We start from the raw sequence: 22,109 nt of genomic DNA on the forward strand, positions 1-22,109 counted from the left end.
CAGAAGCAAGTAAGTGTTTGAAATTGAACAAATATTGCAGAGGAGGGGGAATGTTATTCACTTTACACCCAGGTAACCCATTCTGAAATATGCAGGTACTCCTGGGGAAAGCTGGACCTCTTGCTCTCAGCTTGCATCTGACATCCAATACAAGACATTGCACAAGGACACTGAGAAATCAGAGCTGATAGAGCATACTCCTGCACAGGTGAAGTGCTGAGGCATTTTCACAAACACCCAGAGATTTGTTTGTTTACCTGCCTAACCCACATGCCTCTCATTCCTCCTGGCTGGCAGCTCCTTGGTGGCTCTTTCAAAACTTCCAGTTCCTGTGATATTCCCTTCCCTTGTGGGGGAGAGCTGAGCTTGGAAAGAAGTTTCTAACGTTGGCCTGAAGGGTAGTAAAGAACAGGGTACCCTGTGATTATATGGGCCTGAAAACACATTTAAAACCAGGAACATGGCCCAGCTGACAGCTCAGTCCTGTCTGCATTAACATTAATTCCCTCGTGGAAGGAGGGAATTCAGCTTCTCCTCTTTCAGCAGTGCTGTGCTGCATTTTCTGCAGCTGGACCCAAAGCACCACCAGGAAGAGCAGGGAGCTGTTCCCTGAGGCTGCTGAAGGATTGGTCTCCATCCTTCTCCCCCTGCTCAGTCCCACTTTGGTGCCTCTGCCTCGCTGGCTGCTGTCTGGGTAAGTCTGAGACCTAACTCTGCTTCCAACAGCCACATTAATTTGGATATTTCTTCTCTCTCCAGGTGATGATTGCCACACAATGAACACAAACTCATGTCTTCAGAACTTCTCCCCCGTGACCAGGTTTGACCGAGGTGCTCAGCAGCTTCTAGAATGGAGGATGGACTGAGGGAAAACATAACCTTTATTTTGCTATACAGGAGAAAAAAAATACAAAAAAAAAGTCCCTCCGTTATCACAGTTATAATGGTATAAAAGGTGTTTAAGGAAGAGTCTCCCGGGTTTGGATTGGGATGGAGTCTGCTCTGGAGGAGTCACTGCCCTTGCCAACATTAGGTTTAGCACCCTTATGAACTGCCTCTGAATTTGAATGTCTGAGTCTCTGCACTCAATCTTGATAAACTGGCCCGACCATGAATGTTAATCACCCTGATTTACATTGCCTGCAGAGCTATGGACAACTTCATATCAGCAACCTCCAGCTCCCTTGGCATGTTCCAACGGGGAACTTCCCTGCTGCCTCCCGGGCACTGGAGAGGAGCACTGGGAGTGAGCACTGGGAGTGAGGGAATGAGCACTGGAAGCTTTGTCTGGAGGGAGCTGCAGCCAGGAGCAGGGCAGGAACACCCCAGCCAAGGGCACTGCTGTGCCTCAAAGACCTTTCTCTTTTTCTGCTCTCCAAGCTCTAAAGATGTAGGTAACACACAGGAAAAGACATTTTCAGTTATATTTGGATTCTGAACACATAAAGAAAGACTTAAGTTTGAAACTTGTGTGTTCTTCCCAGCAACGAACGGAGCTGCTCAGAGGAGCCAAGGCAGGATTTGAGGCAATGTCCTCTCCCTTGGTGGGAGTTAGTGAGTGAGCACAGGGAGATAGACACAATGCATGCATCTTCAGCAAACACCTCTATCCGGTTTTTCCATGGATGTAACCATCTTGCAGCACCATTCCAGAGGACAGGAATTTCCAGGGCTGGGCAGAGCTGGCTGCTGGCGGGTTCCTGGTGGCAGGAGCTCCACGTGCTGCTGGGGCAGGGTGTTCAAACATCTCCTGTTATCACCCGAGCTGCTCCTGGAAATTCGCCTGCCAGGGACGCTGCGCAGCTCCGTTGGTGGTAGAAGATTGTTCCTCTGCACTTTTCTTAAAAAAATAAATAAAATGTCAAGCCCGAAAAGGAAGCCTGCTATTTTTCAAATCCGGGAGCTGTAATCATGCTAATCCATATGATCGTGCTAAAGCCAAGCAAAATGCCTTTTGCATATGATGTAATCAGCCAGGGCAGCCTATTTATAACCACCACGGGCTGGGAACACCTTCCCAGAAAAATACAATCAGGACAGCTTTCCCTTGGTCACGTTCTTCCTCCCCGTATTTTTCACTTTCTTTGTGCTCTTTCCCCTACTTGTGCTGTCTTCCCAGCCTTAAATACAGCAACTTTTTAATTTTTATTTTAAACTGATGCTTCCCATGCATTCTATTTTATCTGTGCTTTAGAGCCGTGCTGAGTGAAATCGCAGTCCTGCGAAATCAATACCAAAACTTCTATTGATTTCATATAATATATTCCTTTAAATTCAGTACAAATGCTCCACAGGAGTTGTCTATTTTAAGTATGGATCTACTGTACAGGGCTGTCAGTCTCTCAGCTGGATACATAAACCAGCGTGGTTTAATAAATTCATTGGTGTGGCTCGGGAGCTTTCCGTGTAATAACTGAAAATCTGTTGGTCATACTGAGCATATCAAGTGTAAAAGGAGAGGATTCATCAATGTGAATATCTATCTGTGGATCGATTGGTATCAATCTTGTTTAACAGTCTATTTCCTCAGGACACACTTTGGGAACAAAGAGCATTTCAAACTGTTGGTTAAACAAACAAATATAGAGAAGCTCTTTGGGCAACATGGGGGTGGAGTAAACACCAGAGAAAAATGGTCAGCAATTTCAAATACTTGGTAATCTCTCCCATTTCATATTAGTAAATACAGAGTTTCTCTTGATGTAATGTGCCCATTAAAATGCACCAAGAATGCTGGTTTTAAACAATTTTTTTGATTGCAGAAGAAAGTGGCCTGGAAACCAACATTTGTCCCCTGACCTCCATGTTCAGAAGTTGTCCAAGGAGGAGGGTGACACCTTCTGCTCTGCAAGATTTGTGTTATCCTTAGCTAAATAAAACCCCCTTATGAGACGCTGTAAAAACAAAACCAAGCCCCGAGAGGATACACGAGCTAATTAGATCAGGATGCACTGCTCACCTCCATCTACAGCAGCAAGAGATTTCATGCCTGTCCCATCCAGGTCTCCCCCTCCTCAAGCACCCCCAAAATAAAGAAAATCCTGACCAGTACTTGACATGACTGTGCAAAAGCACACATTTTGGTACAGAGTAAAGGTTGTACAGCCCCCGGGGGTTTTGCAGGGTAAAAGTGCCAGTGAAGAACCAGGAGAAAGGAGCCCCTGGCGTTGTGCAATGCCCTGTGGCAGTTGTGCGGCTGCCTGAGGTGCCATCGCTTCCTCCCTCCGCCTGCCGAGGCAGATTTGGGGTTTCCAGCGTGCACCACCCTTGTGCACCGCCCCGTGCCCCGGGGTGGATGCAGCGCTGAGCCGAACCCTCCCTAAGCTGAGCCCTCCCTGAGCCGAGCCCTCCCTGAGCCGAGCCCTCCCTGAGCAGGCAGGAAACTGAGGCACAGACCCCGCTCCATTGCTCGCCGATGAATGCAATGGCAAGGGCAAACCCAGTGTGCCTTCAGCTGGACCTGATTCTCCTGAGCCCTTATCTCACGTCCCCCTCCTCCAAATCAACATCATCATCTCTTCATCAAATAAATCCCCAGTGTTCTCCAGCAAAGCACTTCATTTTTCATAGACGGACCTGGGGTGTGCGTGTTGTTCTACGTTAAATCAAAAAGCAATCATGTGTCCCACAGAGATTTCACAGTTTTTGGAGTTGTTTGGAGTGTTTGCAGGTTTTGGAGATGTGCAGTCCACATCTCCTCACATTCAAGGATCCTCACATTTTTGCTTTTGTGAGATCAGTGACGGTGCAGGGGTGACTCTGCCTGTGGCACTCGGGGGCTCTGCGGCACAGTTCAGTGCCAGGCTCAGCTGAGCCGGGTCCTGCAGCCGCACGGACCGTCCCCAATGTGCCACCCAGCGCCGGGGGCCACCCGGCTGGGGCTCGGGGGAAGATTTCCGCGTGGCTCACGTTCCCATGGAACCCAACAGCCGAAAAGGGGAGTGAAGATGAAAATTATTCCGCTCTGCATTAACGCAGCCAACTTAGTGTGGGAAAACACTCTCAAAGCGCCGCTGCTTCAACTTTTTCACACGTGCCTCACGTCTTTATTTGTTGTTAAAAATACTACTGTCTCAGCTTCGCCTGCTTCCCAGAAATCGAGACTTTAAAGCGTCCTCAAACAGCTGAACCAAACCAGCCTAATTACGCTCCGTCTGCATCCGCTTTTAAAGCCCCTCCAGCCGCCCTCCCCACCGCGGGACCCCGCGCTCGCCCCTTGCAGCTCCCGGTGCTCTTCCCTTGCCACCTTATGGAGCGACAAAGGGAAGAATGAGCATTGTCCCGGGCTGCTGCTTGCTTTAGGGGAGGGGGGGGAAAAACTCTTTAAAGCACGATATAAACCGCGCAGGTGAGACAACAAAGGTACTGTCGGTGTGCGGCAGGAGAGCGGCGCTGCCCGGTGTTTGTTTACCGGGGGTGGCCCGGGCTGCCCCGGCCCCGGGGGCTCTCGCCTTTGTCGCCCGCCGGGGCGGGCCGGGCGCGGGGACTACATGGCCCAGCGTGCCCCGCTGCGCGGATCAATGGGGCTGATTTGAATAATCTGTGAGCCCTTGGACTCAGGCCAATCAGCCGTCAGGGACCCATGATAAATCGCAATGCATTATTGATAATAATAATTACTCTGACATGCGCATTCCGCCCAAATTTCCCAACTCTAGGAATTTGTTGTGAAGAGGAAAATAATTGCTACTATTGCATGCTCCCGATGCTGGTGCACCATGTCGCGACGGAAGCAGGCGAAGCCCCAGCACATCAACTCCGAGGAGCAGCCCCCAGATGCTGCAAGTGGTGAGCGCAGAGGGGCGCGGGGCGGCCGCGGCTCCGGGCTCCGCTGATGCGCGGAGGCGGCGGCGGGAGCGAGGGGCGCTTCCCGGGGCGCTTTTTCCACCCTCGTGCTTCACCCCCCGCGCCTTTCCCCCCGCGGGCTCCGCCGCCCGCCGGCCCAAGGCTCGCCCCAGGTTTTTTTTGGGGGGCCGAACTCCCCGGCGGGGCTGAGCGAGGCGCGGGCTCCTCGCTATTTTCGGGGAGGTTCGGCTTGGGGCGGCTGCGGAGCGCAGCACTGCCCCGCATTGCCCCGCGATGCTCCGCACGCTCCCCCCGAGCCCGCGGAGCCTCCGCCGGGTCCCGCGTGGGGCCGCGGCCGCGTGGGAGGGGAGCCCCAGAGGCTCCCCGAGGCGGAGGGAATTGGGGGGATGGGGCTAGAGGGGTGGGGGAGCAGGGGGAGAATTTACAGAGAACTTCGGAGGGCTAGGAAATGGTTCGGGCTGCGTTTCCTCGGCGTGCTTAGCACTTTGTCGGGAGTCAAGTGAGAATTTTTGTGGGGCTTTAAAAAAAACCCAAAAAAACAAACAAAAAAACCCACAAAATTGGGGGGGGGAAGGCTCCACGCTCGGACTATTTTTGTTGGAGATCACAATCGCCCTGGACCTTTTGTAGCTTGACCTCCAGCCATCTTTGATTTCCGACTTCCTAAAATAACTCCGGTGAGCTAACGTGGGGTGTGCGCGAGCGCTTTGTACTGGGGCGGCGAGGGGGACCCGGCACCGCCGATCGCTCTCCCCGCTCTTGGGGAGCTCGCGTTCCTGGGCCGCGCTTCGGGAAACGCAGAAATCCTGGCTGAAATCGGCCGGGAGCGGCCGTGGGGTGGGCGGGCAGGGGAAGGGCAGGGGGCACTCGCCGCTGGCCCCGCGGGAGCGGCGCTGCCGGAGCGGCATCTCCCGAGCCGGGCTGCGGGCAGGCGGCTCCCGGCTCTTCCCCCGCTCGCCGCGGGGCTCGGGGCGCTCCCGCCGTGCCCGGGACGCTCCCGGGCGCAGTGCGGCGGCACCAGGGCACGTCCCGGCCCGGCCGGGAGAGTTTGCTCGGAGTTGTTGCGGTTGTTGTGCCCAAATGATTCCGTGTGCCCCCCAAGACCTTTCTTTGGGACCTTTGCTTGCGTTTGGGACTGGTTTTGTTTCCGTGCCTAGAACTGATCAAAACCCATGCACGTTACGGGAGCTGCTTATTCCCAGCCCGCAGGAGGTTCGGGCTCTTTAATTTTTTTTTTTTCCCTCCTCCCCCTTCTCTTCTTTGAGTCGAAATGTGCAATTGTTGGGTCCGGTTAATGGTGACTTAAGAAACAGCATGCTGGCCAGAAGGCAATAAATCCCATGTTTAATGCATGACTGTTTTCCTTTGTGCATATGGTTAGGTTGGGGGATGGAGGTGATGTTTCCACATGTAAATCTCTGCCCGCTGCTGGAAAGGCACCTCCGGCCCCGCGCTGAAACAAAAGGGTTAATCACTCCTGATGCGGCGCTGGGGCGGGGGAGGCGTGCGGGAGGCAGGGAGGGAGGATCGCTCCACACCGCGCTCTCCGGGGCAATGGCCAGCTGCTTTTTTGTTATTGTTGTTCGGGCTTCCCCCCCCCCCCCCCCCCCCCCCGTCCCGTTCTCAATTTTAACAACCAAACCCTGGATGAAATCCCTCCGGAGCGCTCAGCGGCCGCCCAGGCCGGCGGACTTGGCGGAGCTGTGGCCCCGCCGGGGGGATTCTCCTGCTGCTCGTGGGGTGCTGTGGATTTTTGGGGTCGGGGCAGGTCCCGTCCTGCGGGATCTCCGCTCTCCGAAACGCAACCCGGGGCTGCGGCTCCGACGGCTCGGACCGCCCGCCAATCTCCCAAATAATCTTGATATTCCCCGCTCCAGGTGTGCCCGTAAATAATAAGTGATGAAGTTGCATAACAAAGTCGAAATTCCGCAGGGATTTGTCTGGGGCATTAGCGAGGATATACACATACTCGTAATAATAAAATCAAGCCCTTATCTCCTTTTTTGCAAGTATTCCCTTTTTTCGCAAAGCGATTTGGGACCCACCCCTGTGAACAATGCAGCGGGTTAAAGTGTCCCGCGAACCTGGGGTTCCATTAACAGGTCAAAAAATCAGCAGGTGGTCACAGGGGAATAATGCTACATACTGAAAATTAGCATTTCCACAAAGGGCTTGAAAATGCCTATTGTGCTGGATTGCTGCCATTAAAAATCGGATTCATTCTTAAAAATACAGTATCAAACTGCAACTTTTTTTTTTTCTCTTTTTCCTCAGGGTAAAATTAGCGTAGCTTTGCTTCAATTATATCTCCGATTCGTGCGCCGAGTTCTGTAGGACTGGAGAGGGATGTTGGCCGAGGAGAGGTTGAGCAAGGAAAGCCCAAGTTTTGCGGTGGTTTATCCTGGGTTTGTTTCGGCTGCCCGAAGCTGCTGGCGCGGGCCGGGAGCCCCGGGTGCGGGAGCATCCCCGCCGTGCCCGGGGTGCCGCAGCCCTGGCCAGGGGCAGAGGGTGCCGGGGGGCGATGCCCGGCTTGCTTTTCCTTTTACGTAAGTGAAACATTATATTCGTGGCGGGGATGGAGCCCTTTCGCCGCGCTCGGCGGCATGTGACGTTTTGACAGAGCTGCTGCTCTAACCTTTGCCTCCTCCTGCTTGCTGTGGGTGGTAAGTTGATGTCAGGCTCACAATTAGGACTCTCATGCAATTGACCTTGGCAGCGGGGTTTGTGCCGTTTAGCTCGCTCTTAAACACCGTGCGGGTGTTAAGTGTGCTCCAGGTAGGGCCGGGCGGGGGGCTCGGGGGGCCGCGGGCTCGGAGCCGGCCGGAGCCCCCCCCGTGGCCGCCGAGCGCGGAGCGGGGCTCGCTGGCACCTCAGGTGGGCCCGGGGGGCGGCGGCCCCGCCCGGGCTGGTGGTGCTGGCCCGGAGGGGCCGGAGCGCGGGCCGTGAGTGCCCTCCACCGACCGGCCCCGGCAGCGAGCACCGGGGGCTCCGAGCACCGGGGGCTCCGAGCCGAGCCCGGCCCCGGCAGCGAGCACTGGAGAGCTCCGAGCTGAGCCCGGCCCCGGCTCCGAGCACCGGGGGCTCCGAGCTGAGCCCGGCCCTGGCTCCGAGCACCGGGGGCTCCGAGCTGAGCCCGGCCCTGGCTCCGAGCACCGGGGGCTCCGAGCTGAGCCCGGCCCTGGCTCCGAGCACCGGGGGCTCCGAGCTGAGCCCGGCCCTGGCTCCGAGCACTGGAGGGCTCCGAGCCCGGCCCGGCCCGGCCCTCCACTGACCGGCCCCGGCTCCGAGCACCGGAGCCTCCGTGCCCGGCCCGAGCGGGGTGAGCCCTCGGGGGGCAGCGTCTCCGCTTTCCCCGCGGGTTTTAGCGCTTATTCTGCTCTTCACAAGCGCCTGTTCGCTGTGGTTTTTACTGTGTTCGGCTGAATATCTCGTTTGAAGTTGTGGATAGGCCAAAGGGGGAATTAGTCGGTAGATAATCAAATAGTTGAAGCATTGAGAGAGAGCCTGCAAGGATGTGAAATGGTGATTGTGGGGGAAACGCGTTTCTGCGTCCTTCTTGGGTAGAAAAACGCAGCTGATGAATTCAGCGTAGAGAGCATCGAGGCCTTTGGAATATCTTTAAGTTGTCAGTCGTGCGTTTTACTTACTCAAAAAAGTGATTTTGTCACAGTTAAAATGCACTAAATGTTGTTTGAGAGTGGGAGAAGGGCGATTTGGGGCAGTTAGGAGCTTTTGGAAGCCCTCTCCTTTGGAGAAGGAGAAAAGCATCAGGGACCCTGAGAGCGACAGCGAGCTGATGGCAGAGGGTTCGTGTCTGGGAGTGGAGGGTGGAAATCAATCCTCCCTGAGTTAATTTAAACCGGGGAGGTGCATGGTCTTTGTTAACCTTAGAGTAAAAGTAGTTGGTCACATGTAGGCTGTGGGGAAAGTAAGCTCATGAAAGGTATCAAAACTCCTGAATAAAAAACGTGGGTGGGAAGGCTTGAGTTTTGTTTCATCCCAGTTCAAGTGAAATAAAGTTGAGGGAAAAAAAGTCACTAATGTCTTAGATGAGTGGTAGGCCAGCAGCACCCTTCTTGAAATCACATCAAACCAGATTTACTTCACTCCTTTTACTGTTTTCCTTAAAAAAAAAAATAAATCATTTGAGCGGTGTGGATTTTATCAGCCTTCCTCGTCGATGACCGCCTTGTCCTACACAATAGTGGATTTTATCCATCCATTTGCCAGTGATTCAATCTAACCCCCCTGCTGGGTTTACTGCATTCTTCTAACTTATTGGATAACTAGATGCTGAGAGATAACATTCCTGAAATTCGGGGGTGGGGAGATAAAAAAACCACAGCAGAAGTCCTGTCCCTTGGAAGCCTTTGGAGTGGGTTAAGTGAAGTGCAGAGGAATTGTCGTGGCAGGGCAGTGCTGGGTAAATCCCCATCGGTCGTGGGCAGAGCTGCCTTCCTAGCATGAAAAACCCCGAGCTGAGGCTGTTGCTGCATTTCGGGGGCCACTGGTGGGCTCAGGCAGCTGAGGGGCTCTGATGGCAGCACTTGGGGCAGGGAGAGGAGGTCGTTACAAATCACCATGATTTTCACAGAAGCTGTTGGGTTTTTTACAGAAACAGTCAGTTGCTCCTTTGTTATTCCAGCTACTGTGAAAATAACCCAGCGCCCTACTTGAGAATTTATCTAAAACCCTTTCTCTAAGGTAAAAAGGAAAATAATGCATAACTTCCCTATTTGTCATGCAGCAAGTCGTTTCAAGCTCTGAACTGAATTTATTCAGAGTCCAGCTAATGCTTCACTGTCAGGGAAAGGAGAATATGTGACAGGGCAGGGCTGCCAGCCTCTGGTGCCCAGCTCAGGCACCCTCAGTGCACTGGAGTCTCTTTCTCTGAGATGGCCACTGCTGCTCAGAGCCAGCAAAGTCACCAGAGCTCCTCAGAATTACAAAAATGAGGAGCGTGGGCTGTGCTGGAGATTGGGAAAGGGGCATTTAATTGAGTGTGATCTTATCAGCGCAGAAGTAGAAAAATAAGAAGTATTATCATGGGAAAGGAGATAAATGATCGGATGCTTTGAAGCAGTTAAAGTTTGAGGACTTGTCTAGACATTATCCTGGAATATCTCCTTGGGGGTGGGCAACAGTGTTTGGTGCAGACATTTCTGTGCCACTGGAAAAAGTAAAAGCTGAGGTTATTTTTTATTATTTCGTGACGTGGAAACAGTGTTGTTCTGCCTGGGGGATGGGACTGGGAAAGCCCCAAACCCTGGAAGGATTTGGAAGCGATTTTTATGTTTTAGTATTCTATGAAATTCTAATTTACTATTCTGTGAAACAGGAAATTAGTCAAAGACCTCTCAAGTCAGCATAGAGTAGTTCTAGAGGTTTTCTCTTTTTTTAATCCAGGTGCCTTCTTTCCAAGTGTATCTGCTCAGACTCCTGCAAAACAAGTTTAAAATAATCTGTTCTTAATCCTGGTTGACTCTGTTGATCAAGTTCTGAATTGTGCAGTAGATGTACTTGTCTGCAGGCTGGGGTTCCCTGTGTGTTTTTGGAGTTAAATCAGCTTTAGAGACATCACTTTAACGATATCTGGGGTGGGAAATGTGTGCTGCCATTCTTGTTTCTGTCACTTGCAGGAGTTGTTTGGGCTGAAGGGAAAGTGTTTAATTTTCCCTGCTTAAATGGGAGGCATCCAAACATTTTTGATCGCATCTGTGCTGAGAACTCCCTTCCTTCCCATTCAAGGACTTGTGCGGGTTTGGATTTATTGCTCTGCAGATCACAGCAGAACAGGCCTCTGATACTTGCGAATTTTTGTTATTGATCAAATGTTTATTTTTACAAGTAAACTTTCACATGGACTTGGTGCCACACAGCATTAAACGGTTGAAGTTTGCTCTGTTGAGCACACACAGTGCCCTTGTTGAGGTCGGAAATGGCGAGGGTTGCCATATCCTCCCTCAAGCAGGGTGATGTACTTGAATTGTCACCTGGCCATGGTCCCTCCACATTCGGGACACACCCAGGTGTGGTTTGGCCGCACCTTGCACAGACCAAAGCCACAAGAAGCTCCTGAGCTTCACCTCGTCCCACCCTGGGGGCAGCTGGGGACTGGGGCTGGAGCTGGGGGGTGTGGGCAGGGGTGGCACCCTTCCCTGAGCCCTCTGCGCCCGTGGCACCTTCCCTGAGCCCTCTGCGCCCGTGGCACCTTCCCTGAGCCCTCTGCGCCCGTGGCACCTTCCCTGAGCCCTCTGCGCCCGTGGCACCTTCCCTGAGCCCTCTGCGCCCGTGGCACCTTCCCTGAGCCCTCTGCACCCGTGGCACCCTTCCCTGAGCCCTCTGCACCCATGGCACCCTTCCCTGAGCCCTCTGCACCCGTGGCACCCTTCCCTGAGCCCTCTGCGCCCGTGGCACCTTCCCTGAGCCCTCTGCGCCCATGGCACCCAGGGAATAGGAGCAGAGCCAGGGGGAGCCCATGGGGGCCCAGCCCTTTCTGCCTCCCCCTCGCTGGGAGGTTTTCCCTCCTGCCCTGAGCTCTGCCCCACCTCCAGCAGCCTGGGAGTTTCTTGTTTGAGGGATGGCAAGGCTGAGCAAAAACATCCTGTTTTGGTTATAATTTCTCTTAACCTCTTGCAGTTCAGATATTTCCCCGATTTTTTTTTTTTTTTTTTTTTTGGTCCATGTACAAATTCTGCTCAGTCTGAGCTGTGGCGTGCTGGTGGTGGAAGGGCAGGAGAGGACTCTTGGCTTTCCCTGCCCCTTCCCAAAGTGGGTGAGTTGTGGGTGCAGCTGAAGGAGGCCTCCTGCGAGGTCGGAAATGCCCTGGTGTAGTTTTGTGAGCAGGACTTGTTACTTATATTATTGTTTAATAATCATAGGTATCAATGCAGGCGCATACTCGAGTGTCAAGTTCCAGATTTAATCATTCTCTGCTACTGTGTCCATGTAGAGATTATTAGTGGGGTGGGTTTGCTTTCAAAGGATTTCAGAGCTAATATTAGCCTTGCTTGGCTGTTGTCAGCCTTCTTGGCTTGTAATTACTTTCAGAATGGCAGAGCAAAACTCGTTTAGATCGGTACAGTAAGAATTGCTCAAAATTCCTGTGTTAACGACCTTTTATGAATTTGTGAGAGATGGTTTAGAAAGAGTTAGAACCTGAAGTGTAAACAGCAGATAACTCATGTGTGGTGTTTTGCTCGGCGCCTCCTCTGTCCTGGTGTTCCTTTTAAGCTGTGGTGCAGGTGCTGCCTTGCAGAACTGTTCCAGGGGATTTTTACCTGTATAAAGGGATTTGGAATGAATCTTTTTTCATTGAGCCTTGTGAGAGTTTTTTTAAAATACGTTTTTTCTTGTAAACTGAACTGAGATTAATATTTATTTTGGGTTGTGAAGGAGTTGGCATCAAAACAAAGAGCAGTACTTCAGCTTAATCTGCAAACTTGATTCCAGTGTCTTGTACTTTAATTTGCAATTGGGGTGGAGGCAGTGATCTTAATAGTGAATGCTTGATCTAAATCTGGCAATTAATAATGTGACTTTCTTTTATTTTAAGGGAGTCCACAAGACGTCCCAGGTGATAGAGATGGTGAAATGAGTTCCAAAAGGTGCCGCACGGAGGAAACCAAAATCTGTGAGAAATGCTGTGCAGAATTCTTTGTTCTCTCTGAATTCCTTGAGCATAAGAAAAATTGCACTAAAAATCCGCCTGTTCTAATCATGAACGACAGCGAGGGAACAGTCCCCCCTGAGAGCTTCTCCGAGGCTCCTCTGGGGACCTTCCCGAGTGACCGCATGGACGGCAGGACACGCAAGGACATTCAGGCCAAGGGCTGCACTGCCTCCGTGGAAAAGAGAGAAGGAAAGATGGATGCTGAGCCGGTAGGAGGAATGTACCTTAAAATAGAACCCCCCCTGACGCCTGCGGCTCCCGGCCTGAGCTATCTACCAAAACCCAAAGTACCAAACACTAACGTGACTTTGCAGACCATCCGTGGCACTAAGGTGGCCGTCAACCAGCGGACGTCGGACGCCATCTCCTCCTCGGCGGCCGGGTTCAACGCCATCCCCATGATCCTGGAGCAGCTGGTGTGCCTGCAGCAGCAGCAGCTCCAGCAGATCCAGCTGACGGAGCAGATCCGCATCCAGATCGCCATGATGGCTCCCCACGCCCTGCACCCCTCCATCGCAGCTGCTACTGACCCGCTCAAAGCTCTGGGTGCCCACATGTCCCAGCAGCTCTCGGCTGCCGTGGCTTTAATCGGACAGAAAGCTGGGAGCCAGAGCCTATCACTGGAATCCTTGAAGCAAGGAAAACTACCTCATTCTAACACTGGCATTGCAGCCGCCAGCTCGCTGGCTGCTGGGCTCTCCTCCTCCTTCCCCCTGAAGCCAGAGGGGAGCCGAGGCCTGCCTGGCTCCATCTCTCAGTTCCCAAATCCTTTGCTACCTCAGTCCTCCGGCTCGGTCATCTTCCAGAACCCGCTTTCGGCTGTCTCGTCCGTGATGGATTCCTCAAAGAAGGGCAAGGGGAAACCGCCCAACATCAGCGTGTCTGAAAGCAAACCAAACGCGGAGGAGCCGTTCTTCAAACACAAGTGTAAATTCTGTGGGAAGGTCTTTGGCAACGACAGTGCCCTGCAGATCCACCTCCGCTCCCACACCGGGGAAAGGCCCTATAAGTGTAACATCTGTGGGAACCGCTTCACCACCAAAGGAAACCTCAAAGTGCATTTTCAGCGTCACAAAGACAAGTACCCCCACATAAAGATGAATCCTTACCCAGTTCCTGAGCACCTGGACAATGTTCCTACCAGCACTGGAATCCCATACGGGATGTCTGTGCCACTGGATGAGTCCAACCTGATTGTGGACAGCAAACCTCTCCTAACAACTCTGCCTACCTCTGCGGCCACCGGCGCACCTCAGGCCATCTCCAGCCTGGCAGGCATCAAGGAGGCTCTGCCTGGTACGTTCTCAAGTGAGCTGCAGTCGAGGCCCTCCCCCGAAAGCGAGGGTGGCTCCTCCTCATCGGGGGCGGTCGGCCACGAGTCGGGAACGGAGCAGAGCTTGAGCTCACCGCAAGCTGCCTGCAGCGTGAGCATCTTCCACGTAGGTGGGTCAAACGAGCAAGGCTCAGAGACATCAAAGCTCCAGCAGCTGGTTGAAAATATCGACAAGTCCACTTCTGACCCCAACGAGTGCCTGATCTGTCACAGAGTGCTGAGCTGCCAGAGCTCACTGAAGATGCATTACCGCACCCACACCGGGGAGAGGCCATTCAAGTGTAAGATCTGTGGCCGTGCCTTCTCCACTAAAGGGAACCTCAAAACCCACTATGGTGTCCACAGGGCCAACACCCCCTTGAAGATGCAGCATTCGTGTCCCATTTGCCAGAAGAAGTTTACAAACGCCGTGGTGCTGCAGCAGCACATCCGCATGCACATGGGCGGGCAGATCCCCAACACCCCCATGCCAGAGCCCCCCTGCGACACCGAGGGGGATCCTGCCGTGCCCGAGAAGAACGGAGACATCGGGCGCCCGGAGGAGATCGTGGAAAGCATAGACATGGAAGATGACATGGACTCTCAGGATGGCCCCAGGAGCTCCTCCAAACCTCCTACTCCATATGATGCACAATCAGAGTCGCCCGCCGCGGCCGCCACCTTCTCTGGGGTTGGAGCGCTGGAGAACCAGATGAAGATGGTGGCCTCCTCGCTGAGCTTGCAGCGGCAGAGCAGTCTGAAGTCCAGCGACAACGGCTCTGCAGAGAGCGACGGCATGACCAACGACTCGTCCTCGCTGGTGGGTGATGCTGACTACCAGAACGGCCGGAGCCCCGCCGCCTCCGAGGCCGCCTCGCTGCAGGCACCGTCCCCGGCCAACAGCCAGGCTGAGAGCGTCAGGTCCAAGTCACCTGCCTTCAACAGCCAGGAGGATTCGGGCCCGGGGAGTAAATCAGAGGGTGCTGAGAATGCTCCTGCAGAAGTGGAAGGGGTTGTTGGAGCTTTGGATTTAACGTACGGCAACATCGGGCGGAAGGTCATCAAGGAAGAGCCTGGGCTACACTTTGCAAATGGAGAATATGGTGAGTAATGCAGAGTGCTGGCAGGGATTTGGGGTGGGGCAGTAGGAAATCAATCCTAAAAGGAGCAACAGGAAACCAAACTTCCTCAGCTTTCCCCTCTTCCTGCTCTTCTGTTTGGATAAGGGCATAGGCCCTGTAAAGTTTTCCTAAGTCAAGCCCAAAATTCTAAGGCTTAACTGCTGTCATCTCCTTAAAATTAATGTAGACTGTGCCCTCTCTGTCTTTCATGGGCTCATTTGGTATCTCCTTATAGCTCTTTAAAAATACGCATTTATGTGTTTAAGGGAAAACTGCTTATCCCGAGAGTGTGATGTGGAAATTCTAAAATAGTCTGTGAGGTTTTCAGGCTCTGTAGCAGTGAGCTTAAGGTTGATCTAAATTTGACCTGAAAGATTTTCTATCTCCTAAGCTCAACAACAAACCCAGGGATGAACTGATTCCTTTTGGGGTATCCTAGGAAGTGTGGTGGCCTCTGCAGATGTGCTCTTCAGGCGCATACAGCTTCAAAGGCAGGGCCTGGAGTCTCAGCCAGGCTTAAGCTTGGAAGCAGAATTAGGCTGGGATAAGCACCACCTCTGCTTTCTTTCCAGGTCGAAGCAGTATTCCAGCTGCTTTTGTCAGAGCCCCACCAGCCCTGATAAAAATGGAGCTGCCCGGCGATCGTCCCCTCAGCACTGGCCACTTCATTGGCCCCCCAGCTCTGTCCCCCGGCGTCGCCCCTCTGCTGGTGCCGCGCCCCAAGTTCTGCCGTCCTGCCAAACAGCACATCTGCACTACCTGCGGGAAGAACTTCTCCTCTGCCAGCGCCCTGCAGATCCACGAGCGCACCCACACCGGGGAGAAGCCCTTTGCCTGCACCATCTGTGGGAGAGCCTTCACCACCAAGGGGAACCTGAAGGTGGGTCCTGTCTGCTGTCATCTCCTTGGTCTCTGAGACTAAGACTAGGGATTAGAAACTAGGGTTTCTAATATTTGACCTGCCTCCAGCACTGATTTTTCTCTTAGCTCCTCAAATACTTAGTTTTGACCCTTGTCTCCTTCCTGAGTTTCTCCACACAGTTTTTTGTGTAAGTGTTACTGAGATTCACCCTCGGGTCTTTGCTGCTGTCTTTGACTTTCCTTTTGGGATGGAAGGGGAGGCTTAGCCCTCACTAAGCAGATTGCTTTCTTTTTTAATTTGGATTTGGATGTGTCAAGACATAAGCATTTCATAGACTGCTACAAAATGCTGCCTGCTGAGTAAATGCATTACACTGCACTGCTTGAAATTTTGAGAGATGAGGAGGGATAAACTGGGATAATCCTGAGATGGCACAAAGTGCTTGGGGATTGTGGCTAAGCACATGCTGAAGAAGTGCTGTGAGTCTGTCCTTCTGCCAGATGAATCCATCTGTCCCGTGAGGGATTCAGCTCCTTCACTTGCACAGAGGCTTCTCCCTCCCTGTGAGAACCTCTTCAAGCTCTTCAGTGCTCTTGCATAAATGCTGAAGGGGAGAGAAAATACTCTGCAGAGTGTGAGCAGTGCCTTGCTGGAAGCACCAGCAGAATGTGGTGTGGAAGATTTCAGCTTAAATGAACCTCTGCCAAATTACTTGGTGTTTTTTTTTGCATTACCCAGTATTTTTTTCAGTATGGTCTGTTTGCAGCAGATAATGTGGTTTCTGTTTTGAGGGGAGAGAGGGTGTCTTTGCCAACAACACTTATTACAAGTGTAAAACACAGTCCTCCGAGTCCTCTAACAGCCAGCTCCAGAGAACCATGGTGATGTCAGGCAGTGAATGACTGTCTTACACATGCCAGGAAGGGAACTCTGACAAGAACCACCCAACTTAATATTTACCTGAATTCAAACAGAGCAAGCCTGACTTCTTTGGGCTACTTGGCTGCAAGCACAGTAGAATTTGGGTCCACCATGGAAGAGCTGCAGAATTAACGATTCTCTTTGCTTTCCCCCCCCTCCGGAAGGTCCACGTAGGAACCCACATGTGGAACAGCTCAGCCAGGCGGGGCAGGCGGCTGTCCATCGACAACCCCATGGCCCTGCTGGGCAACGACCCCAAGAAGGTGTCGGAGATGTTCCCCAAGGAGATGGTGGCGCCCTCGGTGAGCATCGACCCCGCCGTGTGGAACCAGTACGCGGCCGTGCTCAGCAACGGGCTGGCCGTGAAGGCCAACGAGATCTCGGTGATCCAGAGCGGGGCCCTGCCCGCCCTGCCCGTGCCCCTGCCCGGGGGCTCGCCCCTGAACTCTGCCCCGGCCGCCAAGGCAGACCCGGCCCAGGCCGGCACCGCTGCCGAGGCGGAGAAGGCGGGCAGCGCTGCTGCAGACAGTGTGCCAAAACACCAGTTCCCTCTCTTCCTGGAGGAGAACAAAATCGCCGTCAGCTAAGGACTCGAGAGGAGTTGACCTACAGAAAGAACAAATATATATAGACACAAACATATATTTTTAAGAGATTCCACTTCGGCCTCCTATTTTCCTATTGATGTGCAAATGATTTTATGGTTGTCTTTGTAAGAGTTGCCCAGAGTACAATCATGATATTGCTTTGCAAATAGTAATTAATAAAGAATAGGATTTCCTTCTATTTGGAAAGATGCGGGTCTTGCAAAGTAGTTCTTACGTGTGACTTTAATGTGTACAAGCCTTACAGAAGTTTCTACAACTTGAAATTCCAAAGGTTAGAATATTTACCTCTTTGTTTAGAGTGATAATGGGGGTTTTGAATAGAGTGGAAACAACCTACTGTTGATGGAAAAGCTTCTATTTACTGATGAGAAATGGAAACTATTGATGCGGGTAAATATCCTAGAATGTCTGCCACCCTCTTAGAGTTTTTCTGTTTGGATTTTTGGCTCTGTGTGGTTTCTGAATGTACTTTTTCTTAATAATTGCTATAAAAGCTACAAAGTTTTTTTTTTAATTCCTTTGGTTTTTTGCCTCAGAAGTTCTATGAAAAGCAAGTTGCTGTTTTTCTTTAGTCACTGCTCCTAAGTAATTAATTCTTTGTGTTGTTGACTGCTGCTTATTTAATACTACTACTAGGACAGTCCTTCAAGTATAGTGCCAAAATTCCTGCTTCCAAAGATGTGCAGTTTTTCCTAGATGTTTTATTTCAATACCAAGAGCCCCAAACAAGCATGGGTGGGTATGTATATACTTTTTTTTGTTGTTGTTGTTTCCTCTTGAAAGGGAAGACTTGCCTTGGGAAGTCAGGTCTGAAAGCTCTGCAAGGAACCTCAGGTGACTGTTGCAATTTGCCATGGGAACTGGTTTCCTTAGCAAGAGACTTTTTGTTTTTATTTTTTATTTTTCGTTTGGGTAATTTAGGAGATCAGTCTGTGTAAACCTGTATTTAAATATGAAGTATTCATGCTTAGGTTAAATGTTTTGTGGGTTTTTGGATGGCATTCCTACTCTGGTCATTAAGGTTTTTTTGGTGGTCTGTGAGCTTGCATTCCACCAAAATGGTAATTAATGATCCACGTGTGTTGTATGAAGGTTGCTGGAATAGTCATCTGGATTCTAAGTTATCTACCTCATTTTTTTCCTTTTGTAGTTGTAGTGTCTATTTTTTCTAATAATGACCACTGTAATGACTGAGATCCAAGCAGATGCTTCCATGCACTATGTGAAACCAAAACCTGTTGTATTATTAGTGGAAGCACCTGAGGAGTTGCTGGACTGACCTTTCACTATTCCTCGAATGCCTGCTGGAACTGGATGTGGAGTGGGATCTGAACCAGGCTGCAAAGGGAGCATTTGGTGTGGAAGGACTGAAGGAGGGAAAGAAACCTGGCTGTGGACTGCAGGAAATCTTCAAGTCCAGTCTCTTGTGGAAGGCCCCAAAAATGCAGATTTACCAAAAGTTTGTGTGATGTTGTTGCACCTGATTCTTGCTTATGATCTCTGTATGCCGAGTTGTGCCTTTCCTGCTGGACTCGTGGGTAAGAACATACCAGTACCTGTTTACACTGTAAAATGGATATTGTTACATAGACCACGCAAAAGGCATCCCAATTGTCACATTTCTACATTGTGAATGTATGACTTGGAAGAACTCTGTAGTTTTGAGTATCTACTGATGCGTTTCTGTTGACATTTTTGAGAATAAATTTTGGGATGGCTTTTTCACACTTGGTGCTGAACATTTTTCTGGCAAAAAGCTTTTTGTCTGCTTCACTCCAGGGACCTGAAATCCAGGAGCTAGAGTTAGGCTTTAGTTCATTGCTTAGAACAACAGGGGCTAGGAGGCCATGGAGGAGTTGGAGATCCATTGCTCAGGAACAGCTGGGCTTTGATGCAGGGCTTGGGATGTGCCAGGGGTGTTGATTTCCCCACTAGAATACAATGACAGGAATATGGGCGATCCTTTTTGTACTGTGATCATCCTACAAAGAGAAAACAAATATTAAGTTGTCAAATTGCCAGTGCCTGAAGATGCTGGCTGCTTGGAAAAGGGATAAATAACTTCTCCTAAAGAGCAAAGAAAAACAGTTCTGAGATAAAATGGAAAAGTGCTGAGATCCTGATTCTGGCAACAAAATCCAGTGAATGTCTTTTGCCTTTGGGAGGTAACAGAGGAGGAAAAGGGAACCCTAAAGCTGCACTCTTCCAACATCAGAGCTGCCTGATTGTGGTGCTCCTTGCTCAGTCCTTGGGAGTGCAAAGAGAGGCATGAACAAACACTTTCTCATCTCTGTCAAGCTGTGTTGTCAAGCTCTGAAGGAACGTGTAGGGAGGGCAGGACAAATCTGAGGAAGCTCTGACCCTTGCAGTGATGGGTTGGATTTCTGGCCAAGCTGTGGGGCTCTGGCTACCTCTTCATTACCATCCATAGCAGTGTAATTCCATAAATCCACACCTCTGCTGCCTTCAGCTGTATTGTCCAGCAGGTGGGACAGTGAGGGGAGATGAGGAGGGAAGGAGTTTTATCAAGCCTGAGTGCAGGTCTAGAACTAAACAGGAGGAAGGTGCTGGCACAGCAGGACAGCAGAGGCTGTGCTGGGGCAATGGGGCAGACCCCAAACGCTGTGAGCTGGCCTGGGGCAGTGCAGGGGCTCTGCTCTCCAGGCCTGGGGCAGTGCAGGGGCTCTGCTCTCCAGGCCTGGGGCAGTGCAGGGGCTCTGCTCTCCTGGCCCAGGGCACTCAGGGCTCTGCTCTCCTGGCCCGGGGCACTCAGGGCTCTGCTCTCCTGGCCTGGGGCAGTGCAGGGGCTCTGCTCTCCTGGCCTGGGGCAGTGCAGGGGCTCTGCTCTCCTGGCCTGGGGCAGTGCAGGGGCTCTGCTCTCCTGGCCCGGGGCACTCAGGGCTCTGCTCTCCAGGCCTGGGGCAGTGCAGGGGCTCTGCTCTCCTGGCCTGAGGCAGTGCAGGGGCTCTGCTCTCCTGACCCGGGGCACTCAGGGCTTGGCTCTCCTGGCCTGGGGCAGTGCAGGGGCTCTGCTCTCCTAACCCGGGGCACTCAGGGCTCTGCTCTCCTGGCCTGGGGCAGTGCAGGGGCTCTGCTCTCCTCGCCCTGGGCAGTGCAGGGGCTCTGCTCTCCTGGCCCAGGGCACTCAGGGCTCTGCTCTCCTGGCCCGGGGCACTCAGGGCTCTGCTCTCCTGGCCTGGGGCAGTGCAGGGGCTCTGCTCTCCTGACCCGGGGCACTCAGGGCTCTGCTCTCCTGGCCCAGGGCACTCAGGGCTCTGCTCTCCTGGCCTGGGGCAGTGCAGGGGCTCTGCTCTCCTGGCCCAGGGCACTCAGGGCTCTGCTCTCCTGGCCTGGGGCACTCAGGGCTCTGCTCTCCAGGCTATGTGCCAGGTGCTGGCTGTGCCCCACACTGTCACAGCCTAGTGACAAGGCAGCTCCAGGCTGGAGCAGGGTGAGAACCCTGGCTAAGCCAGCAAGTCCTGGATCTCCCCACAGCTCCTGGGTAGCAGGTAGGACCTATCCGAGCCTGTCCCCACAGCAGGAGCTGGGCCACAGGGACGTTCCTGCTGCAGGGAGAGTGTTTGCAAAGCAAGCTGGGGATTACCTGCCCTCCCATGCGTGAGAGCTGAACCCACGCCTTGGGCAAGTCAGTGTGCTGGCACTGCCCACAGTGGCAAGTGTGCTCAGCTCACAGTAACATCTACAGTTGCATCTCAGCAGTTAAAAGAGACAGCTGATTGTCTTGTGGCCTGGCTGATGTGACTCAGGAGCGAGTTTAGGGGGCTGCTGCAGTGGTGTGAGAGCACAGTGAGCTCGGTGTGTGCACTGTCTCTGCTCATCAGCCTCTCCTCTTGCCTGGAGCACTCTGTTTTTGGTGTTTGTTATTGCTTGCTTTGCTCCTCACTCAGAGAATTTGCAGGCTGTTGCTGGTGTTTAAGTAGCAGATGTGCTTGCATGAGCTAAGGTAAAATCTGGCTTGCTTAAAATGTCAAATTTGAACTTAAACATGGCATTGCTTAAAACAAAAACCTGAACGGTAAGTAAGTACATTTGCTTTAATACATTACCTCAAGTATTCCTCTAAGGAAAGATTTCTTTAAACCTACCCTTTCTGTTCAAAGCCTCCCAAAAAGTCGGTGGGAACTTTGAGGAGGGAATTTGACAATTGTAGATGAGCAGCTCTGGGCTGAGCTCAGCGAGGCTGATTTGCCTTTCCACAGCTGGCAGTGGGGGAAGGACCTGGCTGAGGTGCTTGAACTGATGCGATGGCAGAGAGGGGCTGAAACAACAGGAAAGAGAGGAGTATGACATTACTTTTCATTTTTTTTTCTGTTGAAGGCCATGGTGCTCCTGGCAGGGTTTGCAGCCTGGAGTCAGGGAAGGCGATCATTTCTGTCTGCAGAGACAGAAAGCTGCCCTGCTGTCTGTGTGATCCCCAGAGGTTTCTGCTCAGAGCTGAGGCTTTCTTGGTGCTTTTGTGTGCTGAGCGCTCAGCCCAGAGGGCTCCTCTCTGCCTGCCCTTGCCCTGCCTCCCTGCTGGCCGGGCTGTGCTGAGTGCTGGCCTCACGTGTTTGACTTCAGCTCACATTCACCACTGACCTAGAAAAGCTCCTGGCACTGCACAGCCACAGCAGGACAGGAAACAGCTCAGAGGCACAGAAAGAACCAGCAATTATACACTCCTGGAGCCTATTACCATGCTATCTATGTTGTTATCATGGTTTCTGCTTTGTACACGTTGAGTTCACTGCACATAAGGGGCCGTGTTCTTTGCAGCATTCTGATTGCTGCTGCTGCTGGCTGCTTT

General features: G+C 52.2%; 1 protein-coding gene across 3 annotated transcripts; it reads left to right on the forward strand.

Moving 5' to 3' along the window:
• Window positions 1-4,712: 4,712 nt before the first annotated feature.
• Window positions 4,713-19,002, forward strand: SALL4 (spalt like transcription factor 4). Of its 3 annotated transcripts, XM_066561528.1 has the most exons (4): window positions 4,713-4,788; window positions 12,362-14,893; window positions 15,484-15,791; window positions 16,859-19,002. In XM_066561528.1, exons 1-4 carry the CDS (start codon window positions 4,719-4,721, stop codon window positions 17,279-17,281), a joined length of 3,333 nt encoding a protein of 1,110 aa, XP_066417625.1. In that variant the 5' UTR covers window positions 4,713-4,718; the 3' UTR covers window positions 17,282-19,002. The 3 variants fall into 3 exon arrangements, with proteins under 3 accessions (XP_066417625.1, XP_066417626.1, XP_066417627.1); XM_066561529.1 differs by lacking the exon at window positions 4,713-4,788 and having other exon boundaries at window positions 12,343-14,770; XM_066561530.1 differs by lacking the exon at window positions 4,713-4,788 and having other exon boundaries at window positions 12,343-13,405.
• The last annotated feature ends 3,107 nt before the right edge of the window (window positions 19,003-22,109 follow it).

This window comes from Molothrus aeneus, chromosome 17, assembly GCF_037042795.1.
Source record: "Molothrus aeneus isolate 106 chromosome 17, BPBGC_Maene_1.0, whole genome shotgun sequence".
Lineage (NCBI taxonomy): Eukaryota > Metazoa > Chordata > Aves > Passeriformes > Icteridae > Molothrus > Molothrus aeneus.

Excerpts from the sequence above, each read along its gene's own strand:
- SALL4 (XM_066561528.1), top strand. The coding sequence starts at position 4,719 with ATGTCGCGACGGAAGCAGGCGAAGCCCCAGCACATCAACTCCGAGGAG. Across the intron at positions 4,789-12,361 it reads GCCCCCAGATGCTGCAAGTG|GGAGTCCACAAGACGTCCCA; the intron begins GTGAGCGCAGAG and ends TTTTATTTTAAG. Across the intron at positions 14,894-15,483 it reads CTTTGCAAATGGAGAATATG|GTCGAAGCAGTATTCCAGCT; the intron begins GTGAGTAATGCA and ends CTTTCTTTCCAG.